Below are 13,663 nucleotides of genomic sequence, written 5' to 3'. Positions count from 1 at the left end.
GGCTCTCACACCCCTAGAAGGTAGCCACCACACTCAAAGCACAGTGCTGAAACTATGCCTGGAGCCAGAGCACATGACCAGAGCCTCTAGCATCAGCCTAAGAATTAATGGGTGGATAGCCGGCATGTGGGGTCTGGGGCTCCCCCTTCCCCCTCCCGGGTAGGGGGGAGCTGTGCAGACAGCGACACGATGACGTGTGACGTCATGATCGCTTGCTCGTTTCGCTTAGGGGAGTTCTATCCACTTATTCGGTTTTTGGTAGCAATATTTTCACCAGAATAGGGGTTTGTTTTGGGATGCTTACCTTTCTGGGTGCCTGACCCAGTTGATGGCAGACATAGAATGCTTCCACCAACACGGTGGTAGGTTCTGGCTCATGATCCCCGGTTGGCCCATAGAACTCCAACAAGAGGAATAAGAGGAAAATACACATAACTAATGCCAAAGTCTGACATTAGCATATTAGCCTAGTAAGCTCTGGGGAGCCGAAGGGGCTCCCCGCAGAAAACTATCTGTAATGCACAGGCACCGACCCCACTATTGATGGGCCAAACAAAAAAAGCAGCAAGCTTGTCAGAATTTGATAAGGATTAAAGTGTGAAAACCGAGATAGTAGTAAAACCACCTTTGAAATTTAAAGTTTTTTCACATTACTGTACATACAATTGCATATGCTGTAGAACATTGGCAATTGTACAGTACAATTACAACCGTACAGTAAAAACATTTTTTAGAGTTACTGTACTTATCAGTGGTGTTCATTAGAGGAGTTTCTGTGAATGTTTTAGATAACTAATCCTTACATGTTGAATAATGCAAACTGAGATATAACAGAATGTGATAGTTTTTTCCAAATCTAGTGCCTAAATTATACTTCATCTTCTTTTCTATAAACATTACTTTCATACATTTGATAAAGTGATACTACATCCATATACAGGTATTAGACTAAAACTAATGAAATAGAACTAAATCAATCAAATTCCACTATTCTTACCCATATTTCAGGATCCCAAACTGCGTACCCCAGTCTCCCAGGTAGTTAATGCGAGTCACATCATGACCAAGAGCAGCGTGCAAGTTAGCAATGAAGTTTCCAATGATGGTAGAGCGAAGGTGACCAATGTGAAATGGTTTGGCAATGTTGGGCGAGCTACAGGAAGAAATGAAAGCATGTCAAACTTTAAGCAAATTAATAATTAAGGGCATCTTACCTTGTACTACAAATATATGTGACAGCCAAAGAAAGTCATCATCAGAAAATACATTTCAAGACATGAATGTTGAAGCAAAATTAGCTCAACATACTTAATGTAGTAATGCCATGTGTAACTAAATAAATGTACATCCTTTTACACTGCTATGTCAAGAATAAATATCTCAGTCAGAAACAAATTACCCCAGTTAAGTCTCCATAACTTCAGAACCTTGAATTACTTAGCAATGCAAATCTTCAAAATGTAAATCTCAGTTACAAACTTTTAAACCTGTTCTCCACTTAACCCTTAAACTGCGCATGACGTATATATACGCCATGAGTAACATGTCCCACAGTGCGCATGGCGTATATATACGCCATAGGGTGCCAGGCATGATTCAAATGGCCCGCGGATACACGGGGTTCACAACAGCTTCCTCAGGGCTCTTGTAAACAGACGCCATGTTTAAAAAAAAAATTGTGGGCAATATTCTCCGGTGTGAGAGCAACCAAGGCTGGCGCACACAGCATGAGCTAACAGCATCGCTTAAAAATGTCAAAATAAGTATGTAACTGCTATTATTTAGCGATGACAATATTACAGATGACTCCTGACTGTGATAAAAATGACCAGGATTGTGATAATAGCAGGATTGCTGTGATAATTAGCTGTGTGGGAGTAGTAATGCTGTGGGAGGGAGGGAGATATGTCATTTACTGACTGTGTGGCCACCTGTTATTGTCTGCATTCACCATACCAGCTCAGTGGTTCTCCATGGTGAACACAAATGTAGATGCTTATATATAATGTGTGTATTAGTGTAATAACAGCAAAATGATTATATTGGGAGGAGCCATTTGGGTGGCGGAGGTGGTGTTGCTTGCCTGACTTGTCTAGTTGTGTAGAGGGTGGCCACTGTGCAGGTGTACAGTGTGTAGGTGTAGTTACGGTGCATACAACATGTAGATACTTATATATAATGTGTGTGTATATAGTGTAATAACACCCCAAACAGTATTGTTGGGGGGAGAAATTTAGTGTGCCTGACCTTGAATGAGTGAGGGAGGCAGCTGCCAGCAAGTGTAGCGAAGTCTCTTAGTTCCTGAACTAACTATATCAGCTTAGTTGTACAGTTGTGGTGAACAAAACGTGAAGATACTTTTATATAATGTGTGTATATAGTGTAATAACACCCCTAACAGTATTGTTGGGGAAGAAATTTAGTGCGCCTGACCTTGAATGAGTGAGGGAGGCAGCCGCCAGCTGACTATGAGTGTAGTGATGTCTCTTAGTTCCTGAACTAACTATATCAGCTTAGTTGTGCAGTTGTGGTGAACAAAACATGTAGATACTTATATTTAATGTGTGTGTATATAGTGTAATAACTGCAAAACTATTTGTTTATTGTTTTATGAATGTAATAATTGAACCATTAATATGAACACCATACTTTTGAGTATAGCGATGATTCACACATTTTATTATATAAATCTATCACACTACACACTATTGAATAATATTACTATAAAAAACCAGCGTTGAATGTAATGAAACGCCATTTTCTGGGTGAGTCCCGGAGGCTCCCCGGAGCTATCCCAGGCTGATATGCTAATGTCAGACTTTGGCATCAGTCATGTGTATGGAGTTCTTAGGCCTACCGGGGACCACGGCCAGAACCGGGCCCCCTCAGAGAGGCAAGGGGAGCAATGGCCTATAGAAGCCCCCGTGTAGTTGGAAGCATTCTATGTCTGCCATCGACTGGAACAGGCACCCAGAAAGGTAAGCGCCCCAAAACAAACCCCTATTCTGGTTAAAATTGCTACCTAATACCGAACTAGTGGATAGAACTCCCCAACCGAAAACAAGCAAATTAGTGTGACGTCACACACTGCCGCGCCGCTGTCTGCGCAGCTCCCCCCTCCCCGGGAGGGGGAAGGGGGAGCCCCAGACCCCCCGCGCCGGCTACCCACACCTCAGTTCTTGAGGCTGGATGTCAAAAACGCGAAAAACCGCCGACCGGAGGGAGGGAGGGATGCCGGGGAGCCTCCGGGACTCACCCAGAAAATGGCGTTTCATTACATTCAACGCTGGTTTTCTGGGGGGAGCCCCGTCGGCTCCCCGGAGCTAACTACCCACAGACAGAAAAAGAGGGACTTACCCGGGAGGCGGTCGTCGCTCACCCCTCAACACGAAGCCGAGACAACTGGCTGCAACCGCCGACCCAAAGCAACACAGGCCCGACGAGGGCCAGGGACATTCACAAGGTAACGAGCAGCCAGGACCCTGTTCGACCGCCAAAATCCCCGCGCCCAAATATCAGACCAAGACATATTCCCAAAGACGGCAGCAAGAGCCGCGAACTTACGAACGTCATGGGCACGGGGATAGACCGCAGGCTGGCTAGACCTAATAACCCTGCGGACGACCTGAGAGACCCGAACCCGCGAACAGGGAAGAAGGGAAACCGGATCAACCCACAGCGCGTCCCCAGACACAGAAGCTGTGGCGCGCAAATAACGGCGAAGCGCCGCAACCGGACACAAAACATGATGCACCCCCGGCCTGACCAACCAAGCATCAACCACCCATGGACCCCTCCGGAACGCAGCAGTCTCATTCGTCGCCAGAAAAGAAGGAGACGGCTGCAAACGAACAAAACTATCACCACGACCAAAAGAGCAGAAACCCCTGCGCCGGAGGAGAGCATGAAGCTCCCCTACCCGACCCCCAGAGGCCAAAGCCAACAAGAAAAGTGCCTTGGAAAAACAATCCTGGACCGAAGGGGCCACAACGAAACGAGGAGATGAAAGGAAAGAGAGCACTCTGTCCAAAGACCAGGACGGCTCAGGCGACGCATGAGCAGGCCGGAGGTGAAACAATGCACGAGACAGCTTGCGAAACGGCGCAGACGTAACATCGATACCGAAAGCAAGCTGAAGCGGCTCCGCCAGCGCCGCACGATACGAAGCGACAGTGTTAGGCATAAGATGACGGTCCTGAAACAACCACGAGAGGAAGGACAAGACCACCCGAACAGACAAGGAGCTAACACGACGAAGACGCAAAAAGAAACGGAAGGACCGCCAGGAAACTTCATACTGCCGCCGAGAAGAAGCCCTCAGGTGGGACACCAACAAGGAGGCCACCTGATCACCATAGAGATGATGATAGACTCGAGTCAAAAAAACCATACGCGAAGACTCAAGGAGAAGATCGAACCAGCTACGTGACGTACCGGCCCGATCCGCTGAAAGAGGCGGAGCCGCGGGAAAACCCTCGGGTTCGGACACCGAGCAACCAGCGCCCACCGGAGCCAGAGCACACGACCATCGCCTATAGCATCAGCCTCAAGAACTGAGGTGTGGGTAGCCGGCGCGGGGGGTCTGGGGCTCCACCTTCCCCCTCCCGGGGAGGGGGGAGCTGCGCAGACAGCGGCGCGGCAGTGTGTGACGTCACACTAATTTGCTTGTTTTCGGTTGGGGAGTTCTATCCACTAGTTCGGTATTAGGTAGCAATTTTAACCAGAATAGGGGTTTGTTTTGGGGCGCTTACCTTTCTGGGTGCCTGTTCCGGTCGATGGCAGACATAGAATGCTTCCAACTACACGGGGGCTTCTATAGGCCATTGCTCCCCTTGCCTCTCTGAGGGGGCCCGGTTCTGGCCGTGGTCCCCGGTAGGCCTAAGAACTCCATACACATGACTGATGCCAAAGTCTGACATTAGCATATCAGCCTGGGATAGCTCCGGGGAGCCGACGGGGCTCCCCCCAGAAAACAAAGAAAAAATCAATCAGAGACATTGAAATAATTAGGTAATAATATCTTTGTGGCAACTCCCACCTGTCAGCTCAGGTGATGCTGACTGGCTCTGACGACCGCTCTGTCAACGCCCACATTTTGCCAGACTTCCTCAGCCTATTGCGCCCAAAATATGTCGCCTATGATTTATTTTTTATTTTTCCCGTGCTCAGGGAACACAAATTAACATTTTTAGAAGACAAAATTTTTTTAGATTTTTTTTCTTGCACACAGGGGTGTAAATGTCCTCAGGACCTCTTAGCAGCTTAAGGGTTAATGCAAAGCAACAGCAATTAGTGAGAAATTGCAAAGGCAAAATTGCTATTGCAAAGATTGCAATTGCATACTAAAACTTTCGTGCATTACTGTATTTTGTCTATTAAACCATTCAAAATTCAATACTGTATATATATTTTATTTAGCTCCATTTGAATGAAGTACTTGATATAATTTTCATTTTGGTATTATGTCGACAAGTCATGTGCTACCAGCAGTGTGGCCAAATTATGTATGTATCTTATTATATTTAATGTTATAATAAATGAATCAAAACTAACCTGTATTCTACAACAACCTTTTCATGTGGCAGGAGATTTACTAATGCACTGCACCGCCAAAAGGAGGCTGGTTTGAGTGTGGTTATCTTCACTACTTCTGATGCTAGCTGTTTGTAGTTTACTGAAAATAAGAAAAACCAGCATTGAATGAAATGAAATTTGTATTTCTGGTAGAGCCCTGGTGGTTCTCTGAAGCTATCTCACTGAGATGGCTTCACACTGTCTTGAGGGTTTAGTGAAAGACTAGTGCAAGGACAAGAATCAATTGGAAACAAATTGCAAAACCATGGAAGAGGAAAATAAATTCTTAAAATAGCTTTGGAAGAAGTTAAAGCAAATTTAAACATAAATGACTACAATAGGTTAGGTAAGGAAATTCAACAGGAGAAACAGCTTTTGTCAGCACAGATGGAGGAAGTTACACAGGGAATAGAACAGTGCAGGAATGATATGCAACTCACCTATGCACAAGTGCCCAAGGAGAAGGAAAAAATTAAAGAAGCAGTAAAGGATGCCAAACACTGCAGCAACCAAAATAAAACAAACATTAGGTTGGAAGTGAGAAAGGAATTGGCATCTAACATCCATCTAACCCGAAGTTGGTGCAAAACACAGTTGATCGGAGTAAGTCCCTGATAATTTTTGGTTGCAAAGAAAAGGAGATAACATCTAGGTCAGAAAGAGCTGAAGAAGAAGAAGCGAAAGTAGTAGATAAAATTGTTGGCCTTGTGGAAGATCTTACTTCCATAGAGAATGTGTGCGACTACAGGAGAATTGGCAGGTACGTAAAAGGGAAAGATCGACCTTTGAGGATCACTCTAAATGGTGCCAAACAGATGGAAGAAGTACTAAGGAATGCTAAAAAACTACAAAGTGATGAGGATGGGAAAGTGTGGTCGTTAAGACGAGATCTTTCAATAGAAAACATATAGAAGCTGAAACTAAACCTCGTAGAGGCAAAATGTCTAAATGAGAGCAGAAACGAAGAAGAAATAAAAAAAAAAATTCTACAAAGTGATTGGAGTAGGCAGGCCAGTAAAATGGTACAAAAAGACAAACCAACAAAATTGCTAGAGAGAGGGGTAGTGAATAATAAGGCGAGGGGAAACATGTTCCTGAAAATAGTATACACCAATGTAGATGGAGTGAGATCGAAGATACTGGAGTTAAGTGATGTAATACAGTTGCAGACACCAGACATTGTTGCACTCACGGAGACAAAACTTGATGTTATTTTAAATGAGGTCATATTCCCAAGGGGCTACTCAATTTGAAAACGGGACAGAAAAATTAGGAAAGGCGGTGGCGTTGCTGTGCTGGTGAAAGAACACCTAAAGGTGAACGAAATAATGATAGCCAATCCACGAGACGTTGACGTAATAGCACTGGAGATCTGCCATGAGGATGATAAACTAACGATCATAAATGCATATAGTCCACCGCCAAGCAACACATGGACAAAGGAGGAGCTAGATAGTAAACGAGAGGGTCTTATAACAATAATGAGAGAGATTATAGCGAGACCGGAAAAAGAAAGATCACGACTGTTGATAGTCGGGGACTTCAACTTGAAATCCATAGACTGGGAAGCATATGAAGCTAGAACAGAGGATTTTTGGACCTGTAGATTGTAGACCTCATCCAGGAAACATTCTTGTATCAACATGTTAAACAAGCTACGAAGATGAGGGAAGGGGACGTTCCCACCATGCTAGATTTGATATTTACCAGGAAGGAGGAAGAGATATTTGACATTCAGTACCTTCCTCCCTTGGGTAAAAATGACTATGTCTTTTTGGGAATAAAGTATGCAATGAGTTATAATCCGGAAGAAAATAAGGAGGTTGAAGCAGTTGAAAAACCTGACTTCATGAGAGGACATTATGGCGACCTTAGAAATTTTTTTAACGGGTATAATTGGACAGACTTGTTGCTAGGCAAGAAAGTAAATGTGATGCATGTCAAGTTTTGTGAAATATATGATAAAGGCACAATAAAATTTATACCAAAACAGAGATGCAGAACTAGGAAACAGGATTGGTTCAACAGAAATTGCAAGAGGGCCAGAGACCAAGACACAAAAATGGAATCAATATAGGAGGAGGCCAAACCTCCAAACATACCAGCGATGCAAAGATGCGAGAAACAACTACACAGCAGTGAGGAGAGAGGCAGAAAGAAATTTTGAAAAAGAGATTGCAGACAAATGTAAAACAGAACCAGGTCTATTCTATAAATTTATAAACAACAAATTGCAGGCAAAGGATAATATTCAGAGGTTGAAAACAGGAAATTAGATTCATGGAAAATGAAAAGGAAATGTGTGAAACATTAAACAAAAAGTTCCAAAGTGTGTTTGTACAAAATGAAATCTTCAGGGAACCAGACACAATAAGAATGCCAGAGAACAACATAGAGCACATAGAGGTGTCTAGAGACGAAGTGGAAAGAATTCTCAAGGAACTAAGTAAGAACAAAGCAGTTGGTCCAGATGGAGTTTCACCATGGGTTCTGAACTAAGTAAGAACAAAGCAGTTGGTCCAGATGGAGTTTCACCATGGGTTCTGAGAGAACGTGCACCTGAGTTCAGCATTCCACTTCAACTGATTTTTCAGGCATCCCTGTTTACAGGAGTTGTAGTTGATGTGTTGAAAAAGGCTAGCATAGTTCCAATCTACAAAAGTGGCAGCAGGGAAGAACCCCCCCCCCCCTTAATATAGACCTGTATCATTGACAAGTGTCATAGTCAAAATATTGGAAAAAATAATTAAAACTAAATGGGTCGAACACCTGGAGAAAAATGATATAATATCAGACAGACAGTATGGTTTTCGATCTGGAAGATCCTGTGTAACAAACTTACTCAGTTTCTATGAGTGAGCCACAGAGATTTTACAGGAAAGAGATGGTTGGGTTGACTGCCTCTATCTAGACCTAAAAAAGGCTTTCGACAGATTTCCACATAAGAGGTTGTTCTGGAAACTGGAACATATTGGAGGGGGTGACAGGTAAGCTTCTAACATGGATGAAAAATTTCCTGACTGCAAGAAAAATGAGGGCCGTAATCAGAGGTAATGTATCGGATTGGAGGAATGCCACGAGTGGAGTACCATGTCCAAATGGAGTATGTCCAAAGGAGATTGTGCAGGTGGAGAAGATTAGGCATATTGTAGAGGTGGAGGTGGCACCACTCCAAGCCACCCCACACCCACATGCAGAGAAAAGAACTAGGCAAGTTCCCCATACATAAAACCCAGAACTTTCCCAGTATCTAGGTGGCTATGACTGGAGAGATAAGATGAGCGAGAAGTGTATCACCCGTGATAAAGATCGCAGAACACCACCAACACATGTGTACATCACCCATAAACAAAACTATCACCTCACGGCTCATGCGCAATACGCATGAAGTCTGAGCAGCATCACTCGTCTTTCAGGGAGGATGCCAACAAGGGTTATGTAACGATCATTAGTAATGTCTAGACAGAGTATGGAGAGAAATGGTGATTATGAAATAAACAGATATAGCATCGATAGACGATAAGCAGTATGGAAGAGGACCAACGAGTCCAAAAAAGGACTGGAGGTAAGCCTCACTGGAAGGTGACAGACGTTCCAATAATGTTGTAAGGATTGAAGATCTACACGAAACTTTGAGATCCTAGATCAGCAAGCACAAAATCATGGAGGCTCACATGGGCCCAGTGGCATCTGTGACCAATGGGTGTGCAAGATCCTAAAACGATTTGAACATGATTGAGACATGATGGAGAAGAATACATGTCCAAAATAAGAACAGTGAGAAAGTAGTCAAAATTAATGTCAGGAAGGATGGAACCGGCGGACCCGAAGGAACATGGAACCGAACCTGGGGAGGGGCTGACGCCTAAACTAACCCATACGCAGAGGGGGGAAAGGTAAACCCCACTCTTTGTAAGAGAAAAGCTTCACTCTGAGGGTTGGAAAACCCAGATGGGGTCCAACGGGGCCCAAGGCCCCCAAGTCAGCTCCCTCCACAACCCCAGGAATCTCCACATTAGGTCCCGGGGGCGAGTCATCCTCCAAAGACCCGGCCTCACAAGAAAAAACAAGGAAGAGAGAGGGGGGGGCCCACTGGTCAGACCCCGGTGCCACGGCTGGAGGAACCGACTCGAATGCCTCCGTCGCCACTCCGGAAGGGGCAGCCCCCGAAACTACCCTAGTCTCAGAACCTCGAAACCCTGCCCTGACCCCGAAGCCCTCAGATGCTTTGGAGCCGGAAGCAAAGGAATGGGGAGGGGGGCGAAACAGAATGAACCACAACAGGGGAAGAACAAGGGGGCACAGATTGAACCAAGGCCGAAGCAACCAATACCCTCAAGTCCGTGTCCCTATAAGCAGAGCAGGGCAGCGTCGGGGCATCGGGAGGAGCAAACAACCTAGCACGTTGCAACAACCTATACCAAGCATGCAACACTTGAGCCGCCTGCATCCTAATAGTGTCATCAGTGGATAGCATGAAATGAGGCACAAACAAACAACAATGCTCGCAGGACTCAGGATCGAGATGTCACTGACCCAATAGGCAGCATGATGGAGGCAAAAACAATGAGCGTCACCCTGAGACAAGGGGACAGAGCAACCCTCAAACTCACACAAGGTGAGAGGGGACCCAAGGGTCACATCCATTGGACCCGTGCGCCCCCGTGGGGTTTTCCAGGGGCCCCTAGACTGTTATCGCTAAGGGTAAGCTCAGGCAGGGCACTTCTAATCTCCGCCCAATACTACCAAACAAACTGCTAAAGCTGAACCCCTGAGACGTGTCCACTCCCTGGGGCCAAGCAGGGGGTACCGCCGAACAACAGAGGTCAAGACCCTAATATAACAGGGAGGCAAGGAACACCAAGGCAGCTCCCCCCCCCCCCCCCCCACCAGGCAAAAACAAAAAGAATAGAAAAATCCCACAAGACAGTGTACCCAGAAGGAACAGAGCTGGCTGCTGTTATAGGTGAAAACTAGCTGCGCAATACCCCACGCTCCTACCAGCACAAAAACTACCACTTACCCCAAAGTAAACAAGGGCAGAACCCCCCAAAACACTCGGGGCCATCTAGAGTCAAGCAACGAAAGACCAACAGAGGTAAACCCAAGGTGACTTGTGGAAGATAACCCCAAGCCCCAAGGGCGGTACTTACAGGGCACTTAGGGAAGAGAACCCTAAGCACATGCAGCCCGAGTACCTTGGAATAATACTCCCAACTCACACGCCACCGTACGAGAAGCAGTGAACCAAAGTACAGTACAACACAAGAGTACTGGAGCTGGAGCCACACAACAGCGATGCCTCACATCAGCTGAAGAACTGGGGTGTGGATCGCCAGTGCGGGGATCTGGGGCTCCCCCTTCTCCCTCTCACGGAGGGGGAAAGTGCGCAGACATGCGGCTCGTGTGACGTCATGCTTGTTTGCTAGTTTTCATTTGGGGAGTTCTGTCCACTCGTTTGTCTATTTTAGTTGTTTTAAGCAGAATAGGGGGTTTGTTAAAAGGTGCTTACCTTTCTGGGTGCCTGTCCTGGTCGATGGCAGATACAGAATGCTCGAAATCACATGTGCATTTCTATGGGTCAATGCTCCTCTTGCCTCTTTGACTGGGGCCAGGTTCTGGCTCGTGGTCCCTGGTAGGCCTAGAACTACACCCACACTGACTGATGCCAAAGTTTAGGTATATTCATATCAGCCTGGATAGCTCCGGGAGCCGTCGGGGCTCCCCCCAGAACACATGTTGATTAATTGCTGCTCTACAGCATGTTTTTAATGTTTTAACACCAGTTTTGTTGAAGTGCCAATAAAATAAATACTGTATATGTTTAATATTATCAACCATTTACTTTTTATTTCTGTGAGTGGTTGTCGTAGGGGCCCTAGCATACTGGTTTGTCCAGGGGACCCATAATGCTGGTAAGATAGCCCTGGATATTAAACAGCCAGTGTACTTTGACAGTAATATCAAATCCTTCATTCAGTACACTATTCAAATTATATGCTTTATTTTCTGACTAAAAGCTTTTAACAGTATTTCATAACATACTAAAATTGTGATCTTTCAAGTGTCTTCTCCAATGCCTGTCCTAATCAAAATCTGATTTATGGTACTGTACAGTATCTCTAATAATGCATAGCCCATCCTTGTTCATCAATAACTAATACAGTACTTGAATTATTTTTTGTATTCCTTCAATCACTATTCTGTCATATACTCTGCCCAATACTTAGTAGAATAATGACTCAACTGTAATACATTCCCATTTAGTCTACATATGAGAGTACATTCTCCACTTTTGCAATTATCTTACAAAGTACTGTACAGTGGTACCTCGGTTTAAGAGTTTAATCCGTTCATGGAGACAGCTCGTATTCCGAAAACTCGTATTCCGAAGCTAATTTCCCCATAAGAAATAATGGGAAATGAATTAATCTATTCCTGACTACCCCAAAAACCCCACTTCAAACTAAATTTTATACCTAATTCATCTAAATAAACCTACAAAACTATGTTCAAGTTATTACTTACCCTTGTTGTTGAATGCTGTAGGCATATAGAAGATGGTGAGGAGGAGAGGTGTTACTGTTTGGAAGGGGAGTCCCCTTCCATTATAACTTCAGGCAGTGAGGACCTTTCTGGTGTGCACTCCCTGGCACGTTTTGCCCGAGTACCACTAGGTCCTGGTTGTGGCTCACTGCTCGATTTTCTCACAAAAAATCTGTCCATGGAAGCTTGTTTTTCCCTTCTTCGCAAGCTGTCTCTGTAGTAAGGCATCACATTGTCATTGAAAAGATTAAGGCAACGGCCTACTACAGCTTTCTCTGGGCGAGTCTTTTCAATAAAAGTTTGAATCTCTTCCCACATCTGACACACCTTCTTAATATCTGCAGAAGGGACATTCGCTACTGCCTCATTCTCCTCCACTGGAGAATCATCATCAGCTTGGTCGTCTTGCTGTTCCTTTTGAAGGGCTTGGAGTTCTTCGGTGGTCAGTTCTTCGTTGTGTTCTTCCACCAACTCCTCCACATCATCACCATCCAATTCCAAGCCCATTTGCTGGCCCAGAGTAACAATTTCCTCAACAATAGGTGCATCATTTACAGGCTCAAACCCCTCAAAGTCTAGCTCTGTCATACATTCAGGCCACAATTTTCTCCAGCCAGAGATCAGGGTTCTTTGAGTCACTACTTGCCAGGCTTTGTCAATGAGTTTTAAAGAACTACAAATGTTAAAATGGTCTTTCCAGAACTCTTTGAGAGTGAGGTTTGTGGCTTCAGTCACTTCAAAACATTTCCGGAAAAGTGCCCTTTCACACAGTTTCTTAAAATTCGCTATGATTTTCTGGTCCATAGGCTGAATTAGAGGAGTGATGTTAGGAGGAAGGAACTTTATTGTGAGAAATTTACTGTATCTGTGCATCAATTCATCTTCCAATCCTGGAGGATGAGCAGGAGCATTGTCGAGGAGAAGCAGGGCCTTGAGTGGCAAATGTTTCTCCTGCAGATATTTTTCTATGGCAGGGCACAGCACTTCATTCACCCACTCCGAAAAAAAAATCCTAGTCACCCATGCCCTTTTATTAGCCTTCCACATCACACACATTTGGGTTTTCTGCACTTTATACTGTTTGAAAACCTTTGGATTTTCAGAATGATACACTAGCAAGGGTTTAATTTTCAAATCGCCACTCGCATTTGAACACAGCACAAGCGTAAACCTATCTTTCATAGGCTTGTGTCCGGGCAAGGATTCTTCCTCCTTGGTAATGTATGTCCTCTTAGGCATTCTTTTCCAGAACAGTCCTGTTTTGTCACAATTAAACACTTGTTGCGGTAGGTATCCCTCAGCCTCTGCAAACTCTTTAAATTCTTCAATAAATCATTCAGCGGCTGGTTTGTCTGAGCTGGCTGCCTCCCCATGCCTTGCAACACTATGGATACCACTTCTTTTTCTAAATTTTTCAAACCAGCCCCTGCTTGCCTTAAACTCTTTCGTATCTGCATCACTCGTTCCAGGGGTTTTCTTTACAAGGTCTTCATGCAATACCCTGGCTTTCTCACAAATGATGGCCTCCAAAACACGATCACCC

At 44.8% G+C, this 13,663-nt stretch overlaps 1 protein-coding gene across 3 annotated transcripts in view; it reads right to left on the bottom strand.

Moving 5' to 3' along the window:
• The window catches only part of ArgRS-m (arginyl-tRNA synthetase, mitochondrial), an 83,498-nt gene that overhangs the window by 39,665 nt on the left and 30,170 nt on the right, over positions 1–13,663 (bottom strand). For all 3 annotated transcript variants that reach the window (XM_069321547.1, XM_069321546.1, XM_069321548.1), the window contains 2 exons: positions 5,554–5,674; positions 998–1,153 (listed from right to left, as the gene is read on the bottom strand). In XM_069321547.1, the coding sequence (XP_069177648.1) occupies positions 998–1,153; positions 5,554–5,674 (277 nt within the window). The remainder of the gene's footprint in view (positions 1–997; positions 1,154–5,553; positions 5,675–13,663) is intronic.

The sequence above is a fragment of the Procambarus clarkii genome, chromosome 10 (genome assembly GCF_040958095.1).
Source record: "Procambarus clarkii isolate CNS0578487 chromosome 10, FALCON_Pclarkii_2.0, whole genome shotgun sequence".
Classification (NCBI taxonomy): domain Eukaryota; kingdom Metazoa; phylum Arthropoda; class Malacostraca; order Decapoda; family Cambaridae; genus Procambarus; species Procambarus clarkii.
The sequence above is the reverse complement of the archived record's forward strand: the minus strand, read 5'-3'. Positions and strand labels throughout refer to the sequence as shown.